Genomic DNA, 22,857 nt, shown 5'->3' on the forward strand with positions numbered 1-22,857 from the left:
TAACAAACAGGCAATCCCGGAGTGTGTTTAGGATGTGTAACAGCCATAAATCATGCGGACGCAGGGACTGAAACATAATAAACGAGCATGCCGAAGATACTTGGGAAGCACCCAAGTGTGCTCGGTGAAAGGGCCAGGCTGTAACCCCACGGTTCAGTGAGGGCTCCGGCGCTGAGCCCACACTGAACCAGGCACATGTCAGCTGATTCTTACAGCTGACATGTGCCCGCAACAGCCGCAGGTGGAATCGCGATCCACCCGCGGCTGTTAACATGTTAAATGCCGCTGTCAATCTCTGACAGCGGCATTTAACATCGCCACGCCGGAAGCCCGTCACTTACCCCGCCACGTGATCGCGGGTCACCGATGCGTGGGCATGACAACCCTGGGTCTGCGGCAGACTCCAGTGGTTGTCATGAGCTGGTCGCTATGAGCGCCACCTAGTGGTCGGCGCTCATAGCACAGGACCATTTCTGCTACATACAGGTGATCTGCTGATCACCTGTATGTATCAGAGGCGATCAGACAAGTGCTGCTTCTAGTCTCCTATGGAGACTATAGAAGCAAGCAAAAAGTGAAAAAAAAAAATGTTTTTAAAAATATATAAAAAGTTTAAATCACCCCCCTTTCGCCCCATTCAAAATAAAAATAAATTTAAAAAAAAGCATACACATATTTGGTATCGCCGCATTCAGAATCGCCCGATCTATCAATATAAAAAAAGAATTAATCCAATCGGTAAACGGCGTAACGAAAAAAAAAATTCTAAACGCCAGAATTACATTTTTTTGGTCGCCGCAACATTGCAATAAAATGCAATAATGGGTGATCAAAACATCAGATCTACCCCAAAATAGTATGAATAAAAACATCAGCTTGGTGCACAAAAAATAAGCCCTCACCGAGCCCCAGATCCCGAAAAATGGAGACGCTACGGGTCTTGGAAAATGGCGCCTTTTTTTTTTTTTTTTTTTTTAATCACTTAAATACAAAAGACCCTATACATGTTTGGTGTCTACGAACTCGTAATGACCTGGAGAATAATAATGGCAGCTCAGTTTCAGCATTCAGTGAACATGGTAAAAAAAAAAAATAATTAAAAAACATCTGTGGTATTGCACTTTTTTGCAATTTCACGGCACTTGGAATTTTTTTCCGTACACGATATGGTAAAACTAGTAATGGCATTAAAAAATACAACTCATCCTGCAAAAAATAAGCCCTCACACGGCCGTATTGACCAAAAAATTAAAACGCTATGGCTCTGGGAACAAGGGGAGCAAAAAACGAAAATGCAAAAATGGAAAATCCCAGGGCTGCGAAGGGGTTAATATACATTTTTTCAATAAACTATCTTTTAACTTACCTGGTGGTTTATGGCTACTCTGTTGGTTCCTTGTAAATATTAGAGGCCATTCTACTTAAAATGATCGTTTGATGACATATCATGATAGTGAGGCACAACCGGTTTCCCAAGCAGGGGGCCTCAGAGCCAAATTACTTGCAATGTAGTCCCATAACACATAGGGCCAGATTCTTCAAGACCAGCGCTGTTCATCCTTGTCTTGATGAGGGGGAGCGCTGGAGTCAGACAATCCTGATTCATGAAGAGGCGTATACCTCTGTGTGCGACTCACCATAAATCCTACTCCAGTCATTGCGGAAGTAAGATTTGTGGCGTAGTGAACCCAGACGCTTGTCATAAATTTGACAAGGTGAAGTCGCCATACCCTTGTCCCACTCCAGCTTCGACCACTTTGTCAGAACAGGGAGAAACTGGTGTGAAAAACGCCCAAAGTCGCAAAGTTTAGGCGTAACCTCCAAGCTGCACCTAAATTTAACAAACTTTTCAAAGCTTTTACGCCAGAAATCGGGTGTGAAAGTTTTCATGACTCGGGCCTATACTCCGTGCCATTTTCCCTTGTTTTGGGGGGGGGGGGGGGACGGACACGACGACTGGATCTGATGTCAAATTCTGGCACGTCAATCATGACTGAAGGTTTTAAGCAGCGCCACCCCCTCCTTCCACTGTGATTTCACAGGGAAACAGTTACGTGAAAGGAACCCCACCCACCCGACTATCGTAATTCTGCCCAAAACATCTTCACCTGTTTCTCAAAGAAGTTAGTCTTTTAGAAGCCAGTTAATATTCCAGGTTTAGACCCCATACAAAAAGGTAAAATGAGGGATTGCAAAAAAAATAAAAAAATAAAGTGCTTCCTTTGTTTCCTCCCCAAAACAAAACCACATCGTTGTTGTGCAAGGTTAAAAAATAAAAATGACCAATGTATTGATTCTCAGCCATTATTTTGGTACTATCCAGATATATAATAAATAGAAGTCAGACCTAAAATCACAAACTTAATGACGTTTTCTCACAGCAGTCCCTTGATGTGTATAGAATACATACGGCTGATGTGCCAGATTATGTCATGGCATGTACCTTTACTCAGAAGCGATTACTTTTAATTAAGTCTAACGCACACTAGTGTATAATTATGTGCAGAAGTCTTTGGTGACCCGGAAGTACCTCTGAATGCCTGACTTTACATGGCAACACGCAGAAGGTTTTATGTCCAATTCCGTATTAATCTGAAAGAAAAAAAATAATTCTTGGCATGTTACATTGGAAACCCGTATACGGCACAAAGAATGCCTATGGCTTTGTAGTACCGTTCTGTGCATGACGTGAGGGTGAAACTTTTGAACCAAGTTCCAAAAGGATAAAATGGGAAAAGATCCCCCCCAAAAAAAAGGTGCTCCTGCTTCTAATCTTCCATGCACGAATATAAGACACAAAAAGACAATGATGAAGTCCAAACAAATTTCTTGTTTCAGGACATATGGCTTTAAAGATTTGATCACTGGAGGTCCTAGTTTGGGGACCCTCGCTGATAAGTCAAACAAAGGACCAATTCGGCTCTTTAAAACAGGCACATAGAGTTGTGATTGTCCCCGGGACTGAACTTACTGGAGCATTTTTAGCCCGACGAAAGTCTAATATCTCCACAGAAAACTATGTGAAGTAAGCTTCATCAGGGGCTCTTGTAGGGTGGAGGAAGCTCTACATTACACAAGGAAATTCAAGTAACATGATGGCTAAAATTTCTACGTTCAGTTGAGCTTTCTAGTTTTCATAATCCATAATGATCAGGTGTGGACGATTTCAGCAACATGATCACATTCAGAAAGAAGATTCCTAATATATGGCTTCGGTTATATGGCACATTCTGCCAGATAAGGTGCGACCAGGAGTATCGAACTCCAATTTACAGCGGAGATGATGACCCGATTTGCTCACCAAGTGACAGTCTGATAGCAAAGTACTAAGTCATACCAAAAAAACAGAATTATTTGATTGGGCAGGGAGTCAAATAATTTCTTGATTGCGTTTCTTCACGGGAACTCTAGTTCATCAGAGATCCATGAGAATATAGCAGACGGCAGCATCTCAGTAACATGGCATCTTCACTAATATCACCATTGCATCGTCCGAGAATACTGAAAACATAAAACCTTTTTCATATTGTATCATATCAAGTAAAATGATGTAATCCTGGAATATCCACGCAAATAATTACATTTTATGTCTTGTCCGTGTATGTGCGAGTTGCCTATAGCAATGGGACGCATCCTAGCTGAAGGGAGAAAAGATCAGTATTCTGCTACCGGCCATTCGAGCATTTGAAAAAAAGCAGTCCCCGACATAATCCTGCTCCATTTCGTTGTATCGGTCATCGTTAGTAGAAAGTGATACATACAGTGGTTGGCAACAGGCGGCTAGGGACCAGCAGAGGGCACATTATGGGTGCACATGGTAGCGGACTGTACAGGGAGTCCTGCTGTGACTACTGGAGAAGCAATGGTACTATACATCTTCAATGGCGGCTCATTCAGCCGAAAGCAGTCTCCCCCTTGAAAAACACATGCAAACTCGGCTATCTGTGCATGTGTTTTCTAAGTGTAGAGGAAACTAAGCCACTGACAGACACCTTTCATAGTGGCTGATCTCCCATGAGAACAGAAGATTGAACATGTAGAAACTCAACATGCCCGGTCCTTCTTTCTCATGAAAGATGAGGAGTCAGGAACCCCCCTCCCTTATTTATACATATAAGATAGTAGGTCGGTCTCACTCCTCACTGTAGCCAAAGATAAGCTCTAGGGCAGGGATGTCAAACTCAAACACACACAGGGCCAAAATGAAAAATTTGGACAAAGTCACGGGCCAACCAGTATGCAGAATAACGGGCCCGCCATAGTCCTCCAGACACAATAACGGGCCCGCCATAGTCGTGGTGGTTCTGGTGTCGCAGGCTAAATATAACCACCCTGAGGGCCAGATTTGGCCCATGGGCCAGAGTTTGACATGAATACTCTAGAAAGTCTGCTTGCATACACCCTAAACAGGATAATCCCTTAAAGTAAAATGAAAGGACAACTGCTATACAAAGGAGTTTGAGTATGGACAACCAGTAATTAACAGATACGTCATCTCATGTTTAAAGGGGATATCTGGGACTTTATAAAAAACAAAAAATGTGCCTAAGCACTAACAGGAAGGTAGCTGCTACCCATCACAGACTGCTCTTGTTGGGCATTCAGCTGCCTCTGCATTATGATTGACAGCCGGATTCCCGCTGCCTAACTGGGGGAGCCAACTGTCAATTAGAATGATGTCATAAGTCCCGCCCTGTCGACAGAGCAGGGCGGAAAAGAAGCTGCTGCTCTGTCGACGTGACGGAACAACGGTGCCATGCACAAAAAGTAGGTAGGTAGCAACTATCTGGCTGTTAGTGCTTAGGCACATTTCTTGTTTTTCATAAAGTCCTGGATATACTCTTTAAGAATACACAATTCCCTAAGGGCTCATTCAGACATGAGTGATTCTTCATCAGCGTTTAATGACAAAACTAAGTGTGGAACATATAGCTTTTCTCTGTAATTGAAAGATTGACACCTTTTCCATGTTTTGGAGCCACTCCCGGTTTTGGCATATAAACACTGATGAGAAATCACTGACATCTGAATGAGCTCCTAGAGTTAAGCAAAAAGGATTTGCAGGACCTTGGACAAGTGGTCAAGTCGGACCAGAGCCTGTGAAGCCTCCTCCTACCATCCGTCATTCCTGGTGACTCTTCTGATTAGCGAGTCCGAAGAGATGTCATCGTAGTGGTGCGAATCAACCCAATGGTTAGGAGGAGGTTAGCCATCTCTAGCCCAGCAGCCATGGACTTGTGGTACTTGTCATTCATGCAATTGCCAAATACAGCTGCCGATGTGACCACTAGACCAAGATCCTGAGAACTTCTATTTTGAAAAGCGTCTGGAAAAACGTTTCCGAAAAGGCCTACCCAATTGGAAATCTAGCTTTCCCTGTAGACCATATGATATATTCACGCTACATCTTTTCCCACTGGTTCATTCAGCTTAGACCTATTCATATGTACTGTACGTAAAATGACTTTGCTCTTCATATGTTCAAGTTTTTGAGATTCTTTTAAAAATACTTCAGAATATCAAAAGACTCCACGCGTTTAAAATAATTAACATGTCCATTCTTCTGCTGTTTTCCGCTAGGAAGACCCTCAATACTTTGCAAAGCAAGTCAATAGGACGGATAAAAAGACACCAGAAGAGCGGGATTCCTGAAGCATCTTCTGCTTAAAAAAAACGGATGTTTTTGATCACCAGAAAAAGAAGCGGTGTGAACATACCCTTCTGCTGCAGTTCAGACAATATTTCAGGACGGATCTCATTTCGTGAAGTGTACATTATAGAGGAAATAGCAAAGATAACGGAGAAGAGAAGTAGCTATAGGCACCTAATTCCAGCACTACCAATTAAAGAACATAAGAGAAAGGTCGCATTGTTTTCTTCCACAGGTGACACTATGTATTTTTGAGAACATTGTCCATGCTGGAGAAAGCATTACTAACTGTACAGTGTGGGAGGCTTTTCTGTATTTCATCTATTCCTTGGCTCTCAAACAAGATCCCATTGAGGCTGAGAAAGTTCAAGACAGGGAGGCTGACGCTCACAGTAACGATAGACCGGGCGGAGAAACCGATGCAGTAGTCCAACCACAACTTCTCTAGAGTCTTCACTCCAGATAGACAGGCCAGTCCTGCATCGGTTAAATAGCGAAAATCTATTAGTGCTAAAGTCTTGAGATGCTTTAAGTGGCAGCAGATTAAGTGCAAAGCGATATCAGTTATGTTGCATTCGTTCAGCTTTAAGTGCTCCAATCCTTTTAGGTAAGGAACCACTTTCTGAACCCCAATGTCATTAATTCTGTAGGTGCCGGATAGGCAGAGGCTCTTTAGGCTTGACTGACTGCAAACGATCTCTAAATGTTGGTTGGAAAAAGAGGACACTTTGTTCAGGATGAGATTCTCCAGTTTCAGGAGATCTTTGGTTTTGCCGGTGGTTTTGAACCAGGTTAGTGGGATCTCGCATTCTGACAGTTCGAGCGTCTTCAAGGTGGATGGTAAACAGTCGTAACCCACCGAGCGGAGGTTTGTTTCCTGGAGGTGGAGGTATTCTAGACACAGGTAACGCTTTTCCAGGACCTGAAGGACGGCTGGTGTTAGGAACTCCTGTTTCTTCACCGACTTTAAGAGGCCCTTAAGTTTTAGGGTCTGCATGCTGGTCCCGAGCCAATGCCTCAACAGATGCCACAAGATCTTAGAATTCAGCTGTGAAACAGATACAAATGGTTATATACTTTAAATGAAAGAAATTACAACTGGTCTGGATTTAGGTAAAAATTGGAAATTTTACAAAAATCTGAATAATCTGAAGCTTTTTTGTATATAAAGGAATCGTGAAAAGAATGCCAGTGACTGACAAACAGGTGCTTTCACATTGCGTTTAGGCACCCATTCAGTAGCCCCGTCGGAACTTGTCCAAACTCTCGGCAAAATGGGATTCGGGCATATGCGCCGATGTGGCCATAGACTATAATGGTGCCGACAGAGCTAACGTGTGCTTTGCTGTGCATCATTTTCGGGTGTGTACACCTCCTGGAGGTGGACACTCAGATGTAGTAGACTGCGTCTGGGTGTCCGCCTCCAGTAGGCGTATAGGCCCAAAAATAATATACGGCAGAGCACACGTTTGCTCTGTTGGCGCCATTATATTCTATGGGCACATCGGCGCATGTGTCAAAATACGTTTTGCGGGGGGTTTCAGACAAAAGCCCCAACGGGGCCACTGAACGGATGCCTAAACGCAATGAGAAGGCATCTTAAAGAAATTAAGACTTGTAAAGAAATACATTCATGCATGCAAGTCAATGCAAACGCTCTTCTCCAGAAGATTTCTAGCCACCAGTCTTAGCCTCGAGGTTTCCTTGTCACCACAGCTTCCTCCTTCCTCATCCGAATACAAAAATGTAAAAACGGAATACAGCAGCATTTATCCACAGCACTCATTTGTATGCCTTGAAAAACTTTTCCACATTACACCCACAAACTTAAATGTATTTTATTGGGATTTTATGTGATATACCAACACAATGTAGCAAGTATTTGTGAAGTATAAAGGAAATGATACAGGGTTTTCTAATTATTTTATAAATATAAATCTGAAAATCGTGACGTGCATTTGTATTCAACTCCCTGTAGTCTGATACTCCTAAATAAAATCCTGAGTGAACAGGTGCCTCCAGAAGTCACATAATTAGTAAACTGAGTCCACCTGTGTGTAATTTCTTCTCAATATAACTAAAGCTGTTCAGTGAAGGCCTCAGATGTTTGTTTGAGAACATTAGGGATCAAACAGCATCGTGAAAACCAAGGAACACATCAGACAGGTCAGGGATAAAGTTGTGGAGAAGAGTAAAGCAGGGTTAGGTTATAAAAAATAGCCAAAGCTCTGAACATTCCACGGAGCACTGTTCAATACATCATCCAAAAATGGAAGGAGTATGGCACAACTGCAACCCTACCAAGACATGGCCGTCCACCTAAACTGACATCCCAAGCAAGGAGATCACTAACTAGAGAAGCAGCCAAGAGGCCCATGGTCACTCTGGAGGAGCAGAAGAGATTCACAGCTCAGGTGGGAGAATCTGTCCACAGGACAACTATTAGTCATATAACATGTAAGCAATCTATAAGAAGTCCCATGTGTAGTTTGCAAAAAGACATGTAGGGGACACAACGAGAATGTGGAAGACGGTGCACTGGTCAGAAAAGATCAAAGTAGAACTGTTTCAGCTAAATGCAAAGTGCTATAAGTGTCGGAGAACTAACATTGCACATCACCCTGAAACACCATCCCCCATGGTGGTGGAAGCATCATGCTGTGGGGAGGCTTTTCTTCAGCAGGGGCAGGGAAGCTGGTCAGAGTTGATGGGAAGACGGATGGAGGTAAATACAGGGCAATACTAGATGCTGCAAAAACCTTGAGACTGGGGTATACAGTAGGTTCACCTTCCAGCAGGACGACCTTAAACATTCTGCCAGAGCTACAATGGATGGTTTAGATCAAAGCATATTCCTAAGTGTGAATGGCTCGGTCACAGCCCAGACCTAAATCCCATTGAGAATCTGTGGCAAGACTTAAAAAATTGCTGTTCACAGACGCCTCCATCCAATCTCACTGAGCGAGAGCGAGTGTGCAAAGAAGAATGGGCAACAATGTCACCTCTAGATGAGAAAAGCTGGTAGAGACAGACCCCAAAAGACTAGCACCAATAATAGCAGGGAAAGTTGGTCCTACAAAGTACTGACTCTGGGGGGCTGAATACAAATGCACCTCACAATTTTTAGATCTAGATTTATAAAATATTTAGAAAACAGTGTATTATTTCCTTTACACTTCATAAACACTTGCTGCGTAGTTTTTGTATAGGACATAATATCCCAATAAAATAGATTTAACTTTGCGGGTGTAAAGTGAAGAAAATGTGGAAAAGTTCACGGCGTATGAAGACTTTAAGATACTGTATAGTGGCAGCAAGTAATAGATCAACGATATAGAGCAGCTGTATTGTAAATGTACACAGAAGAGCCGCAGCGTCTCCAGCGTGATGCGCATGCAGCAGTGTCTCAGTGTATCCTATGTGATGTATATACAGTAGTTTGTCTCCTATGTGATGTATGAAGCAGAGTATCAATGTACCCTACGTGATGTATATACAGCACAGTCTCTGTGTAAACAGATGGTAACCGACCGTACAATCGCCTCACGTAGACAGTCATCAGTATATTTACAACATACAAGGCCAGATTTATGGGGTCTTCTTGTAAGAAATCATCCTCACGAGTCCTTTACCAGCTGGCTACATAACCTGTAAAGCTCTACTGGTTTCCCACTAAACCACCAGTTTCCTGTGATCTGCTGACAGCTGTGCAGAGACCACAGTTACCAGCCAAGGCCTAACTGTGCAGTGATGCACCTGTAACGCGGCCAGCTGACTCATACAGCACGGGAAACACTCAAATGCTGATATAGTAATAAGACTTCCCTACCTAAACTCAGGCTGACTGTCAGCCAGCAGCCATCATCAACTCCATGCAGGAAAGCGCACACTAACTGCAGCAACCACTCAGAGTATCCAGGTCTCCGGCTCATGGCAGAAAGTTTCGAAGAAACCTTACACAACTCTTAAAACTACGTTTGGAACAAACAGAATCTATAAAATTGCAACATTATAAAACCCATACCAAAAAAAAAAAAAAAAATCCAAAAACGCCACACAAAATATGGTATAAAAAGCCATCAAAAAGTTGTATGGAAAAAAATGATATCACCAAAAACATTAACTTGTAGGGGAGGTGTGTGCCGGCACCATCTGTTACTCCTCTGACATACAAGTCGAGGCAGACAAGACCTTCCAGAAACTCCGGGTGCGTTCAGAAAAAAAAAACAAAACAAGTAGGAAGAATAAAGAAAAAACAAACAAACAAAAAAACCTCGCACTCACCATCTCTTTAAAACTTCAGAACTTTAATGAAAAAGTGAAAACATTGGGTTGCAAGTGTGAATGGAATCCAAGAATGACAAGAGCAGCTTCTACAGGTCCTTGTATGTCCTGGTTGGTGTGAGACTGCTGTTGTCCCCCCTTGGATTTCCGTTCACCCCTCCAAACCGATGTTTTAACTTTTTCATTAAAGTGCTGAAGTTTTAAAGAGACGGTGAGTGCGTGTTTTGCTTCCTACTTTTTGATGAAAACATTAACTTGTTCCACAAGAAAACAAGTTGTCATACGGCCCTGTGGGCAGAAAAATAACAAAAAATATGGCAATATAAAAAAAATAAATAAAAAAAAGCCGATATATAATCAGGTACCTCTGTAATTGTTCTGACCCGCACGGTGACCGGCATGAAAAGGAAAAAATCAGCAATCGCTGCTCAATTGTTCATTCTGTCTCCCAAAAAGCAGTTTAAGGATGGGTTCACATTTAGCTGAGCATTTACCGTGGATGCTTCATCTACTCTAAATACCGCAATAAAACAAGATTCATGATCATCAGATCCACTCGCTCGATCGACCACGTTTTTGAGCTTGTGTAAAAGATAGATGCAGCCGGATTGAAGCCTATATGGAGTCCAGATTGTCTCATTACAGTGAATGGTTAAGTCTGAATCACGCTTCTTGGGGACTTGGATGGCGGCCTTGACATAAATGCCTTAAAAGGAATTTTCTCTTCATCATGCGCTCTAAGCACTGTCAGGATTCGCTGGTTTGCGATTTGCATACTTAGAGTCACATTACAACTAGACTTATCTGGCTTTGCTCAATTCACTTGTATTGAGCGAGGCTGTGCACGTCTAGTCAGCATGTGACCACATGTATGCAAATCACATACTTTCGATCACATGACCGCCAGCTCCAGGCACCAAAGAATCCTCACAGCATGCAGTGCATGTGATGTAAGGACTCACAAGTCACATAAATGCTGCAGACGTGTACCCTAAGGCCGGGCTACATGATGAAAAATTGTTTTGTACTAATAAAAACTTCAACTTATCCAACAAAAATACAAGCCCCCACTTGTGAAGTGTGCAGCTGACACCCACCCGTTCAGACGGCACACCCTCCGGGAGGCGCTATTTACTTAAATCCTAAATGACAACCATACAATATGCAGCGACAGTCATTAAGGTGTTAAGGCAATGTGACTGATTTCATGAAAAAGAAAACAATGATTTTCATATAAATCATCACGGCTTAAGCGGTTCCTACTGCTTCTGACATGGTGTACATGCTCGTGACCGCTGCAGCCAATCACTGGCTTCTTATATCATATATTATAAGTGTGAGCTTCACTGCAGTCAGTTTACAAACACACATGAGAGGGGACAAAAAGAAAGACCATCGGTGAGTATCTGACCTTGTATGGTGTCAGATCAACGTATCTCCATAAGGACTTGTCCAAAATCAGTCTTTTCCACCTCTTGCAGACCCTTGAAGAGGAAACAAAGTCAATGACAGGAGGTGTTACTTTTTGAAAACTAAAATGACTGACCCCTAAACCCTGTGTGGGTAGTGCCCTGCCAGGTCCTTCCTCCTCACACCGGGCTGCAGCCTAAGGCCACAGCCCCACTATCAGTATTCAGTCAGTATTTTTTCTCAGGAGTGGGGGCCAAAACCAGGTGAAGAACAATCAGAGAAAAGGTATAATAGAAACAAGTCACCAATTCTGCATTTATCACCCACTCCTGGTTTTGGCTCCCACTCCTGAGAAAAAATACTGACCAAATACTGATAGTGGGGCCGTGGCCTAATGAGAAGTCCTAGAAGCACAGACATGGACAGATATGGGGGAGGGGAGCGCTTAGCTACTTGCCCAGCTGATATTAGGGTGCACTCTACTAGCCCTGCTGGTATAGGGGCTTCAGAGCACGCAGCTGGTCAGGGGATATTAGAGGCTGCACTCTACTGCCCAATTAATAGGAGGAATGGTCTGACGGCTCTGTTGATAATAGAGGGGAGCAATATTGGGGGGGGGGGCACTCTGCCAGCACTGGTGGTATTGGGGGGACTGTGGGTATTAGGGGCACTCTGCTGGCCCTGGTGGGTATAGGGGGGCACTGTATATTGGGGCCCTGGTGGGTATTGGTGGTACTGGGGGGCACTGGCATGTATTGAGGGGGCACTCTGCCGGCACTGGGGGGCACTCTGCATATTGGGGCACTGGTGGGTATTGGGGAGCACTCTACATATTGGGGCACTGGTGGGTATTGGGGAGCACTCTACATATTGGGGCACTGGTGGGTATTGGGGAGCACTCTACATATTGGGGCACTGGTGGGTATTGGGGAGCACTCTACATATTGGGGCACTGGTGGGTATTGGGGAGCACTCTACATATTGGGGCACTGGTGGGTATTGGGGAGCACTCTACATATTGGGGCACTGGTGGGTATTGGGGAGCACTCTACATATTGGGGCACTGGTGGGTATTGGGGAGCACTCTACATATTGGGGCACTGGTGGGTATTGGGGGGCACTCTGCATATTGGGGCACTGGTGGGTATTGGGGGGCACTCTGCATATTGGGGCACTGGTGGGTATTGGGGAGCACTCTACATATTGGGGCACTGGTGGGTATTGGGGAGCACTCTACATATTGGGGCACTGGTGGGTATTGGGGAGCACTCTACATATTGGGGCACTGGTGGGTATTGGGGAGCACTCTACATATTGGGGCACTGGTGGGTATTGGGGAGCACTCTACATATTGGGGCACTGGTGGGTATTGGGGAGCACTCTACATATTGGGGCACTGGTGGGTATTGGGGAGCACTCTACATATTGGGGCACTGGTGGGTATTGGGGAGCACTCTACATATTGGGGCACTGGTGGGTATTGGGGAGCACTCTACATATTGGGGCACTGGTGGGTATTGGGGGGCACTCTGCATATTGGGGCACTGGTGGGTATTGGGGGCACTCTGCATATTGGGGTACTGGTGGGTATTGGGGAGCACTCTACATATTGGGGCACTGGTGGGTATTGGGGAGCACTCTACATATTGGGGCACTGGTGGGTATTGGGGAGCACTCTACATATTGGGGCACTGGTGGGTATTGGGGGGCACTCTGCATATTGGGGCACTGGTGGGTATTGGGGGCACTCTGCATATTGGGGCACTGGTGGGTATTGGGGGGCACTCTGCATATTGGGGCACTGGTGGGTATTGGGGGCACTCTGCATATTGGGGTACTGGTGGGTATTGGGGGGCACTCTACATATTGGGGCACTGGTGGGTATTGGGGGGCACTCTACATATTGGGGCACTGGTGGGTATTGGGGAGCACTCTACATATTGGGTGCACAGGTGGTAATGGGGGGCACTCTACATATTGGGGCACTGGTGGGTATTGGGGGGCACTCTACATATTGGGGCACTGGTGGGTATTGGGGAGCACTCTGCATATTGGGGCACTGGTGGGTATTGGGGAGCACTCTGCATATTGGGGCACTGGTGGGTATTGGGGGGCACTCTACATATTGGGTGCACAGGTGGTAATGGGGGGCACTCTGCCGGCACTGGTGGTGTTGGGGGGCAGTCAGCAGATGTCACACGGACGCCACTACAGATACACCGCTTTGTAGAATGGAGGACGCGTCTTTGGTTACTGCAGCCATGTAACACTACAAACTACAAGTCCCAGCATTCACTGCTTTCCCCTCTGTGACTTGTAGTACCACTGCACAGCCCCAGGAGACCCTGCCGCCCCCGGCTCCTGCCCTATCCCCGTCCCAGCCTCTCACCGGCAGCTCCGGATCAGGTCCCGCACGGACAGGAAGCTCAGCACCTCCAGGAGGACGCTGTCCGGCAGCCACGACAGGCTCGGAGTCGTAGATGTGCCGCAGGAGGTCTCACCATAATGCACTGCGGCGGACATCTTCACCATCTCCATGGACACGGCGCACTTCCGCTTCGCGACAGTCAATGACGATCATAGAGTCAACTGTGACGCGGGGCAGAGCGTCGCACATCAGATACACATCAGATACTCATCAGCTTATACTGCGCGCACCATAGACGCCTCTGGAGGACAGAGCTTGACATTACAGGGTGACTACACGTGACTGACCGGGAAACTGTACGGAAAAACCCATAATCACTGGTGTCACCCATTACCAGCATGAGTCTGATCATTAGAGGACACCCTCACCCTGTTTATGCTGTGTCAGTTTCTGTAGTGTAGTGGTTATCACGTTCGCCTAACACGCGAAAGGTCCCCGGTTCGAAACCGGGCAGAAACAATTTTTTATTTTTTTTTCTAACCTTGTATTTTGTTTATTTTTAATGCTAATATGTATTTCCACAATAGACACCAAAACATGAAACTGAGTTAGTATTTTATTATAATTAAGAATGCAGCTGTCAAGTAAAAATCTGATGCTCCAGGTGAGGCTCGAACTCACAACCTCGGCATTGCTCACCAGTTACTGTCATATAAGTACCGCGCGCTAACCGATTGCGCCACTGGAGCAACTGGGAATGCAAAGCTGGACAGCCATTGACATGGTGAGGAAGCAAGAGTGCGAGTGTGCTGCTCAGTGTGCGGTACTGCAGGGGGCTCGGTGTGCGGTATTACTGCAGGGGGCAGGGTGTGCGGTGCTGCAGGAGGCAGGGTGTGCGGTATTGCTGCAGGGGGCTGTGTGTGCGGTATTACTGCAGGGGGCAGGGTGTGCGGTATTACTGCAGGGGGCAGGGTGTGCGGTATTACTGCAGGGGGCTGTGTGTGCGGTGCTGGAGGGGGCTGTGTGTGCGGTATTACTGCAGGGGGCTGTGTGTGCGGTATTACTGCAGGGAGCTGTGTGTGCGGTATTACTGCAGGGGGCTGTGTGTGCGGTGCTGCAGGGGGCTGTGTGTGCGGTATTACTGCAGGGGGCTGTGTGTGCGGTATTACTGCAGGGAGCTGTGTGTGCGGTACTGCAGGGGGCTGGGTGTGCGGTGCTGCAGGGGGCTGTGTGTGCGGTGCTGCAGGGGGCTGTGTGCGCGGCATTACTGCAGGGGGCAGGGTGTGCGATATTACTGCAGGGGGCTGTGTGTGCGGTATTACTGCAGGGGGCTGTGTGTGCGGTACTGCAGGGGGCTGTGTGTGCGGTATTACTGCAGGGGGCTGTGTGTGCGGTACTGCAGGGGGCTGTGTGTGCGGTATTACTGCAGGGGGCTGTGTGTGCGGTACTGCAGGGGGCTGTGTGTGCGGTATTACTGCAGGGGGCTGTGTGTGCGGTGCTGCAGGGGGCAGGGTGTGCGGTATTACTGCAGGGGGCTGTGTGTGCTGTGCTGTAGGGGGCAGGGTGTGCGGTATTACTGCAGGGGGCAGAGTGTGCGGTATTACTGCAGGGGGCTGGGTGTGCGGTACTGCAGGGGGCTGGGTGTGCGGTATTACTGCAGGGGGCTGTGTGTGCGGTGCTGCAGGGGGCTGTGTGTGCGGTGCTGCAGGGGGCAGGGTGTGCGGTATTACTGCAGGGGGCTGTGTGTGCGGTGCTGCAGGGGGCTGTGTGTGCGGTGCTGCAGGGGGCAGAGTGTGCGGTATTACTGCAGGGGGCTGGGTGTGCGGTATTACTGCAGGGGGCTGTGTGCAGTGCTGCAGGGGGCTGTGTGTGCGGTGCTGCAGGGGGCTGTGTGTGCGGTATTACTGCTGGGGGCTGTGTGTGCGGTGCTGCAGGGGGCTGTGTGTGCGGTGCTGCAGGGGGCTGTGTGTGCGGTGCTGCAGGGGGCAGAGTGTGCGGTATTACTGCAGGGGGCTGGGTGTGCGGTACTGCAGGGGGCTGGGTGTGCGGTATTACTGCAGGGGGCTGTGTGTGCGGTGCTGCAGGGGGCTGTGTGTGCGGTGCTGCAGGGGGCTGTGTGTGCGGTGCTGCAGGGGGCAGAGTGTGCGGTATTACTGCAGGGGGCTGTGTGTGCGGTGCTGCAGGGGACTGGGTGTGCGGTACTGCAGGGGGCTGTGTGCCGTATTACTGCAGGGGGCTGTGTGTGCGGTGCTGCAGGGGGCTGTGTGTGCGGTATTACTGCAGGGGGCTGTGTGTTCGGTGCTGCAGGGGGCTGGGTGTGCGGTGCTGCAGGGGGCTGTGTGCCGTATTACTGCAGGGGGCTGTGTGTGCGGTGCTGCAGGGGGCTGTGTGTGCGGTATTACTGCAGGGGGCTGTGTGTGCGGTATTACTGCAGGGAGCTGTGTGTGCGGTACTGCAGGGGGCTGGGTGTGCGGTGCTGCAGGGGGCTGTGTGTGCGTTGCTGCAGGGGGCTGTGTGTGCGGTGCTGCAGGGGGCTGTGTGTGCGGCATTACTGCAGGGGGCTGTGTGTGCGGCATTACTGCAGGGGGCTGTGTGTGCGGTATTACTGCAGGGGGCTGTGTGTGCGGTGCTGAAGGGGGCAGGGTGTGCGGTATTACTGCAGGGGGCTGTGTGTGCGGTGCTGCAGGGGGCAGGGTGTGCGGTATTACTGCAGTGGGCTGTGTGTGCGGTGCTGCGGGGCAGAGTGTGCGGTATTACTGCAGGGGGCTGGGTGTGCGGTATTACTGCAGGGGGCTGGGTGTGCGGTGCTGCAGGGGGCTGTGTGTGCAGTATTACTGCAGGGGGCTGTGTGTGCGGTGCTGCAGGGGGCTGGGTGTGCGGTACTGCAGGGGGCTGGGTGTGCGGTATTACTGCAAGGGGCAGAGTGTGCGGTATTACTGCAGGGGGCTGGGTGTGCGGTATTACTGCAGGGGGCTGTGTGTGCGGTATTACTGCAGGGAGCTGTGTGTGCGGTGCTGCAGGGGCAGGGTGTGCGGTATTACTGCAGGGGGCTGTGTGTGCGGTGCTGCAGGTGGCAGGGTGTGCGGTATTACTGCAGGGGGCTGTGTGTGCGGTGCTGCAGGGGGCTGTGTGTGCGGTGCTGCAGGGTGCAGGGTGTGCGGTATTACTGCAGGGGGCTGTGTGTGCGGTGCTGCAGGTGGCTGGGTGTGCGGTGCTGCAGGTGGCAGGGTGTGCGGTATTACTGCAGGGGGCTGTGTGTGCGGTGCTGCAGGGGACAGGGTGTGCAGTATTGCTGCAGGGGGCTGTGTGTGCGGTATTGCTGCAGGGGGCTGTGTGTGCGGTGCTGCAGGGGGCAGGGTGTGCGGTATTACTGCAGGGGGCTGTGTGTGCAGTGCTGCAGCTGGCTGAGTGTGCGGTGCTGCACGGGGCTGGGTATGCGGTATTACTGCAAGGGGCTGTGTGTGCGGTATTACTGCAGGGGGCAGAGTGTGCGGTATTACTGCAGGGGGCAGGGTGTGCGGTATTACTGCAGGGGGCTGTGTGTGCGGTATTACTGCAGGGGGCTGTGTGTGCGGTGCTGTAGGGGGCAGGGTGTGCGGTATTACTGCAGGGGGCAGAGTGTGCGGTATTACTGCAGGGGGCTGGGTGTGCGGTACTGCAGGGGGCTGGGTGTGCGGTATTACTGCAGGGGGCTGTGTGTGCAGTGCTGCAGGGGGCTGTGTGTGCGGTGCTGCAGGGGGCAGGGTGTGCGGTATTACTGCAGGGGGCTGTGTGTGCGGTGCTGCAGGGGGCTGTGTGTGCGGTGCTGCAGGGGGCAGAGTGTGCGGTATTACTGCAGGGGGCTGGGTGTGCGGTATTACTGCAGGGGGCTGTGTGCAGTGCTGCAGGGGGCTGTGTGTGCGGTGCTGCAGGGGGCTGTGTGTGCGGTGCTGCAGGGGGCAGGGTGTGCGGTATTACTGCAGGGGGCTGTTTGTGCGGTGCTGCAGGGGGCTGTGTGTGCGGTGCTGCAGGGGGCAGAGTGTGCGGTACTGCAGGGGGCTGGGTGTGCGGTATTACTGCAGGGGGCTGTGTGCAGTGCTGCAGGGGGCTGTGTGTGCTGTGCTGCAGGGGGCTGTGTGTGCGGTGCTGCAGGGGGCAGGGTGTGCGGTATTACTGCAGGGGGCTGTGTGTGCGGTGCTGCAGGGGGCAGGGTGTGCGGTATTACTGCAGGGGGCTGTGTGTGCGGTGCTGCAGGGGGCAGAGTGTGCGGTATTACTGCAGGGGGCTGTGTGCGGTATTACTGCAGGGGGCTGGGTGTGCGGTACTGCAGGGGGCTGGGTGTGCGGTATTACTGCAGGGGGCTGTGTGTGCGGTGCTGCAGGGGGCTGTGTGTGCGGTGCTGCAGGGGGCTGTGTGTGCGGTATTACTGCAAGGGGCAGAGTGTGCGGTATTACTGCAGGGGGCTGGGTGTGCGGTATTACTGCAGGGGGCTGTGTGTGCGGTGCTGCAGGTGGCAGGGTGTGCGGTATTACTGCAGGGGGCTGTGTGTGCGGTGGTGCAGGGGGCTGTGTGTGCGGTGCTGCAGGGTGCAGGGTGTGCGGTATTACTGCAGGGGGCTGTGTGTGCGGTGCTGCAGGTGGCTGGGTGTGCGGTGCTGCAGGTGGCAGGGTGTGCGGTATTACTGCAGGGGGCTGTGTGTGCGGTGCTGCAGGGGGCAGGGTGTGCAGTATTGCTGCAGGGGGCTGTGTGTGCGGTATTGCTGCAGGGGGCTGTGTGTGCGGTGCTGCAGGGGGCAGGGTGTGCGGTATTACTGCAGGGGGCTGTGTGTGCAGTGCTGCAGCTGGCTGTGTGTGCGGTGCTGCATGGGGCTGGGTATGCGGTATTACTGCAAGGGGCTGTGTGTGCGGTATTACTGCAGGGGGCAGAGTGTGCGGTATTACTGCAGGGGGCAGGGTGTGCGGTATTACTGCAGGGGGCTGTGTGTGCGGTATTACTGCAGGGGGCTGTGTGTGCGGTGCTGTAGGGGGCAGGGTGTGCGGTATTACTGCAGGGGACAGAGTGTGCGGTATTACTGCAGGGGGCTGGGTGTGCGGTACTGCAGGGGGCTGGGTGTGCGGTATTACTGCAGGGGGCTGTGTGTGCAGTGCTGCAGGGGGCTGTGTGTGCGGTGCTGCAGGGGGCAGGGTGTGCGGTATTACTGCAGGGGGCTGTGTGTGCGGTGCTGCAGGGGGCTGTGTGTGCGGTGCTGCAGGGGGCAGAGTGTGCGGTATTACTGCAGGGGGCTGGGTGTGCGGTATTACTGCAGGGGGCTGTGTGCAGTGCTGCAGGGGGCTGTGTGTGCGGTGCTGCAGGGGGCTGTGTGTGCGGTGCTGCATGGGGCAGGGTGTGCGGTATTACTGCTGGGGGCTGTGTGTGCGGTGCTGCAGGGGTCTGTGTGTGCGGTGCTGCAGGGGGCAGAGTGTGCGGTATTACTGCAGGGGGCTTGGTGTGCGGTACTGCAGGGGGCTGGGTGTGCGGTATTACTGCAGGGGGCTGTGTGCAGTGCTGCAGGGGGCTGTGTGTGCTGTGCTGCAGGGGGCTGTGTGTGCGGTGCTGCAGGGGGCAGGGTGTGCGGTATTACTGCAGGGGGCTGTGTGTGCGGTGCTGCAGGGGGCAGGGTGTGCGGTATTACTGCAGGGGGCTGTGTGTGCGGTGCTGCAGGGGGCAGAGTGTGCGGTATTACTGCAGGGGGCTGTGTGTGCGGTATTACTGCAGGGGGCTGGGTGTGCGGTACTGCAGGGGGCTGGGTGTGCGGTATTACTGCAGGGGGCTGTGTGCAGTGCTGCAGGGGGCTGTGTGTGCGGTGCTGCAGGGGGCTGTGTGTGCGGTATTACTGCAAGGGGCAGAGTGTGCGGTATTACTGCAGGGGGCTGGGTGTGCGGTATTACTGCAGGGGGCTGTGTGTGCGGTATTACTGCAGGGAGCTGTGTGTGCGGTGCTGCAGGGGGCAGGGTGTGCGGTGCTGCAGGGGGCAGGGTGTGCGGTATTACTGCAGGGGGCTGTGTGTGCGGTGCTGCAGGTGGCAGGGTGTGCGGTATTACTGCAGGGGGCTGTGTGTGCGGTGCTGCAGGGGGCTGTGTGTGCGGTGCTGCAGGGGGCAGGGTGTGCGGTATTACTGCAGGGGGCTGTGTGTGCGGTGCTGCAGGTGGCAGGGTGTGCTGTATTACTGCAGGGGGCTGTGTGTGCGCTGCTGCAGGGGGCAGGGTGTGCAGTATTACTGCAGGGGGCTGTGTGTGCGGTATTGCTGCAGGGGGCTGTGTGTGCGGTGCTGCAGGGGGCAGGGTGTGCGGTATTACTGCAGGGGGCTGTGTGTGCAGTGCTGCAGGGGGCTGTGTGTGCGGTGCTGCACGGGGCTGGGTATGCGGTATTACTGCAAGGGGCTGTGTGTGCGGTGCTGCAGGGGGCAGAGTGTGCTGTATTACTGCAGGGGGCTGTGTGTGCGGTGCTGCAGGGGGCAGAGTGTGCGGTATTACTGCAGGGAGCTGTGTGTGCGGTGCTGCAGGGGGCAGGGTGTGCGGTATTACTGCAGGGGGCTGGGTGTGCGGTACTGCAGGGGGCTGGGTGTGCGGTATTACTGCAGGGGGCTGTGTGTGCGGTGCTGCAGGGGGCTGTGTGTGCGGTGCTGCAGGGGGCTGTGTGTGCGGTGCTGCAGGGGGCAGAGTGTGCGGTATTACTGCAGGGGGCTGTGTGTGCGGTGCTGCAGGGGACTGGGTGTGCGGTACTGCAGGGGGCTGTGTGCCGTATTACTGCAGGGGGCTGTGTGTGCGGTGCTGCAGGGGGCTGTGTGTGCGGTATTACTGCAGGGGGCTGGGTGTGCGGTGCTGCAGGGGGCTGGGTGTGCGGTGCTGCAGGGGGCTGTGTGCCGTATTACTGCAGGGGGCTGTGTGTGCGGTGCTGCAGGGGGCTGTGTGTGCGGTGCTGCAGGGGGCTGTGTGTGCGGTATTACTGCAGGGGGCTGTGTGTGCGGTATTACTGCAGGGAGCTGTGTGTGCGGTACTGCAGGGGGCTGGGTGTGCGGTGCTGCAGGGGGCTGTGTGTGCGGCATTACTGCAGGGGGCTGTGTGTGCGGCATTACTGCAGGGGGCTGTGTGTGCGGTATTACTGCAGGGGGCTGTGTGTGCGGTGCTGAAGGGGGCAGGGTGTGCGGTATTACTGCAGGGGGCTGTGTGTGCGGTGCTGCAGGGGGCAGGGTGTGCGGTATTACTGCAGGGGGCTGTGTGTGCGGTGCTGCAGGGGGCAAGGTGTGCAGTATTACTGCAGGGGGCTGTGTGTGCGGTATTGCTGCAGGGGGCTGTGTGTGCGGTGCTGCAGGGGGCAGGGTGTGCGGTATTACTGCAGGGGGCTGTGTGTGCGGTGCTGTAGGGAGCAGGGTGTGCGGTATTACTGCAGGGGGCAGAGTGTGCGGTATTACTGCCGGGGGCTGGGTGTGCGGTACTGCAGGGGGCTGGGTGTGCGGTATTACTGCAGGGGGCTGTGTGCAGTGCTGCAGGGGGCTGTGTGTGCGGTGCTGCAGGGGGCTGTGTGTGCGGTGCTGCAGGGGGCAGGGTGTGCGGTATTACTGCAGGGGGCTGTGTGTGCGGTGCTGCGGGGCAGAGTGTGCGGTATTACTGCAGGGGGCTGGGTGTGCGGTATTACTGCAGGGGGCTGGGTGTGCGGTGCTGCAGGGGGCTGTGTGTGCGGTATTACTGCAGGGGGCTGTGTGTGCGGTGCTGCAGGGGGCTGGGTGTGCGGTACTGCAGGGGGCTGGGTGTGCGGTATTACTGCAAGGGGCAGAGTGTGCGGTATTACTGCAGGGGGCTGGGTGTGCGGTATTACTGCAGGGGGCTGTGTGTGCGGTATTACTGCAGGGAGCTGTGTGTGCGGTGCTGCAGGGGGCAGGGTGTGCGGTATTACTGCAGGGGGCTGTGTGTGCGGTGCTGCAGGTGGCAGGGTGTGCGGTATTACTGCAGGGGGCTGTGTGTGCGGTGCTGCAGGGGGCTGTGTGTGCGGTGCTGCAGGGGGCAGGGTGTGCGGTATTACTGCAGGGGGCTGTGTGTGCGGTGCTGCAGGTGGCTGGATGTGCGGTGCTGCAGGTGGCAGGGTGTGCGGTATTACTGCAGGGGGCTGTGTGTGCGGTGCTGCAGGGGGCAGGGTGTGCAGTATTACTGCAGGGGGCTGTGTGTGCGGTATTGCTGCAGGGGGCTGTGTGTGCGGTGCTGCAGGGGGCAGGGTGTGCGGTATTACTGCAGGGGGCTCTGTGTGCAGTGCTGCAGCTGGCTGTGTGTGCGGTGCTGCACGGGGCTGGGTATGCGGTATTACTGCAAGGGGCTGTGTGTGCGGTATTACTGCAGGGGGCAGAGTGTGCGGTATTACTGCAGGGGGCAGGGTGTGCGGTATTACTGCAGGGGGCTGTGTGTGCGGTATTACTGCAGGGGGCTGTGTGTGCGGTGTTGCAGGGGGCAGGGTGTGCGGTATTACTGCAGGGAGCTGTGTGTGCAGTGCTGCAGGGGGCAGAGTGTGCTGTATTACTGCAGGGGGCTGTGTGTGCGGTGCTGCAGGGGGCAGAGTGTGCGGTATTACTGCAGGGAGCTGTGTGTGCGGTGCTGCAGGGGGCAGGGTGTGCGGTATTACTGCAGGGGGCTGGGTGTGCGGTACTGCAGGGGGCTGGGTGTGCGGTATTACTGCAGGGGGCTGTGTGTGCGGTGCTGCAGGGGGCTGTGTGTGCGGTGCTGCAGGGGGCTGTGTGTGCGGTGCTGCAGGGGGCAGAGTGTGCGGTATTACTGCAGGGGGCTGTGTGTGCGGTGCTGCAGGGGGCTGTGTGTGCGGTATTACTGCAGGGGGCTGGGTGTGCGGTGCTGCAGGGGGCTGGGTGTGCGGTGCTGCAGGGGGCTGTGTGCCGTATTACTGCAGGGGGCTGTGTGTGCGGTGCTGCATGGGGCTGTGTGTGCGGTGCTGCAGGGGGCTGTGTGTGCGGTATTACTGCAGGGGGCTGTGTGTGCGGTATTATTGCAGGGAGCTGTGTGTGCGGTACTGCAGGGGGCTGGGTGTGCGGTGCTGCAGGGGGCTGTGTGTGCGTTGCTGCAGGGGGCTGTGTGTGCGGTGCTGCAGGGGGCTGTGTGCGCGGCATTACTGCAGGTGGCTGTGTGTG

General features: G+C 52.3%; 1 protein-coding gene and 2 non-coding genes across 3 annotated transcripts; 1 reads left to right on the forward strand and 2 right to left on the reverse strand.

The window, feature by feature from the left end:
- FBXL12 (F-box and leucine rich repeat protein 12) lies at window positions 1-14,028 on the reverse strand. Its single transcript, XM_073654157.1, has 3 exons — window positions 13,734-14,028; window positions 11,346-11,418; window positions 1-6,698 (listed from the first exon to the last, which is right to left on the reverse strand). The coding sequence occupies exons 1-3, from the start codon at window positions 13,880-13,882 to the stop codon at window positions 5,892-5,894; spliced, it is 1,029 nt and encodes a 342-aa protein (XP_073510258.1). The 5' UTR covers window positions 13,883-14,028; the 3' UTR covers window positions 1-5,891.
- Window positions 14,029-14,158: 130 nt separating this feature from the next.
- TRNAV-AAC (transfer RNA valine (anticodon AAC)) lies at window positions 14,159-14,231 on the forward strand. The gene has a single exon. It is a non-coding gene; the product is annotated as a tRNA-Val (tRNA).
- A 137-nt stretch (window positions 14,232-14,368) lies between these two features.
- TRNAI-UAU (transfer RNA isoleucine (anticodon UAU)) lies at window positions 14,369-14,461 on the reverse strand. The gene is given in 2 exon segments: window positions 14,369-14,404; window positions 14,424-14,461. It is a non-coding gene; the product is annotated as a tRNA-Ile (tRNA).
- Window positions 14,462-22,857: the final 8,396 nt, after the last annotated feature.

The sequence above is a fragment of the Phyllobates terribilis genome, unplaced genomic scaffold (assembly GCF_046119375.1).
Source record: "Phyllobates terribilis strain yellow unplaced genomic scaffold, ASM4611937v1 Scaffold_11__3_contigs__length_659146591, whole genome shotgun sequence".
Classification (NCBI taxonomy): Eukaryota; Metazoa; Chordata; class Amphibia; order Anura; family Dendrobatidae; genus Phyllobates; species Phyllobates terribilis.

Coding starts and splice junctions, on each gene's coding strand:
- FBXL12 (XM_073654157.1), bottom strand. CDS start 13,882: ATGGAGATGGTGAAGATGTCCGCCGCAGTGCATTATGGTGAGACCTCC. Junction 11,419..13,733: donor GACCTGATCCGGAGCTGCCG/GTGAGAGGCTGG, acceptor TTCCTCTTCAAG/GGTCTGCAAGAGGTGGAAAA. Junction 6,699..11,345: donor TTGATCTGACACCATACAAG/GTCAGATACTCA, acceptor TCTGTTTCACAG/CTGAATTCTAAGATCTTGTG.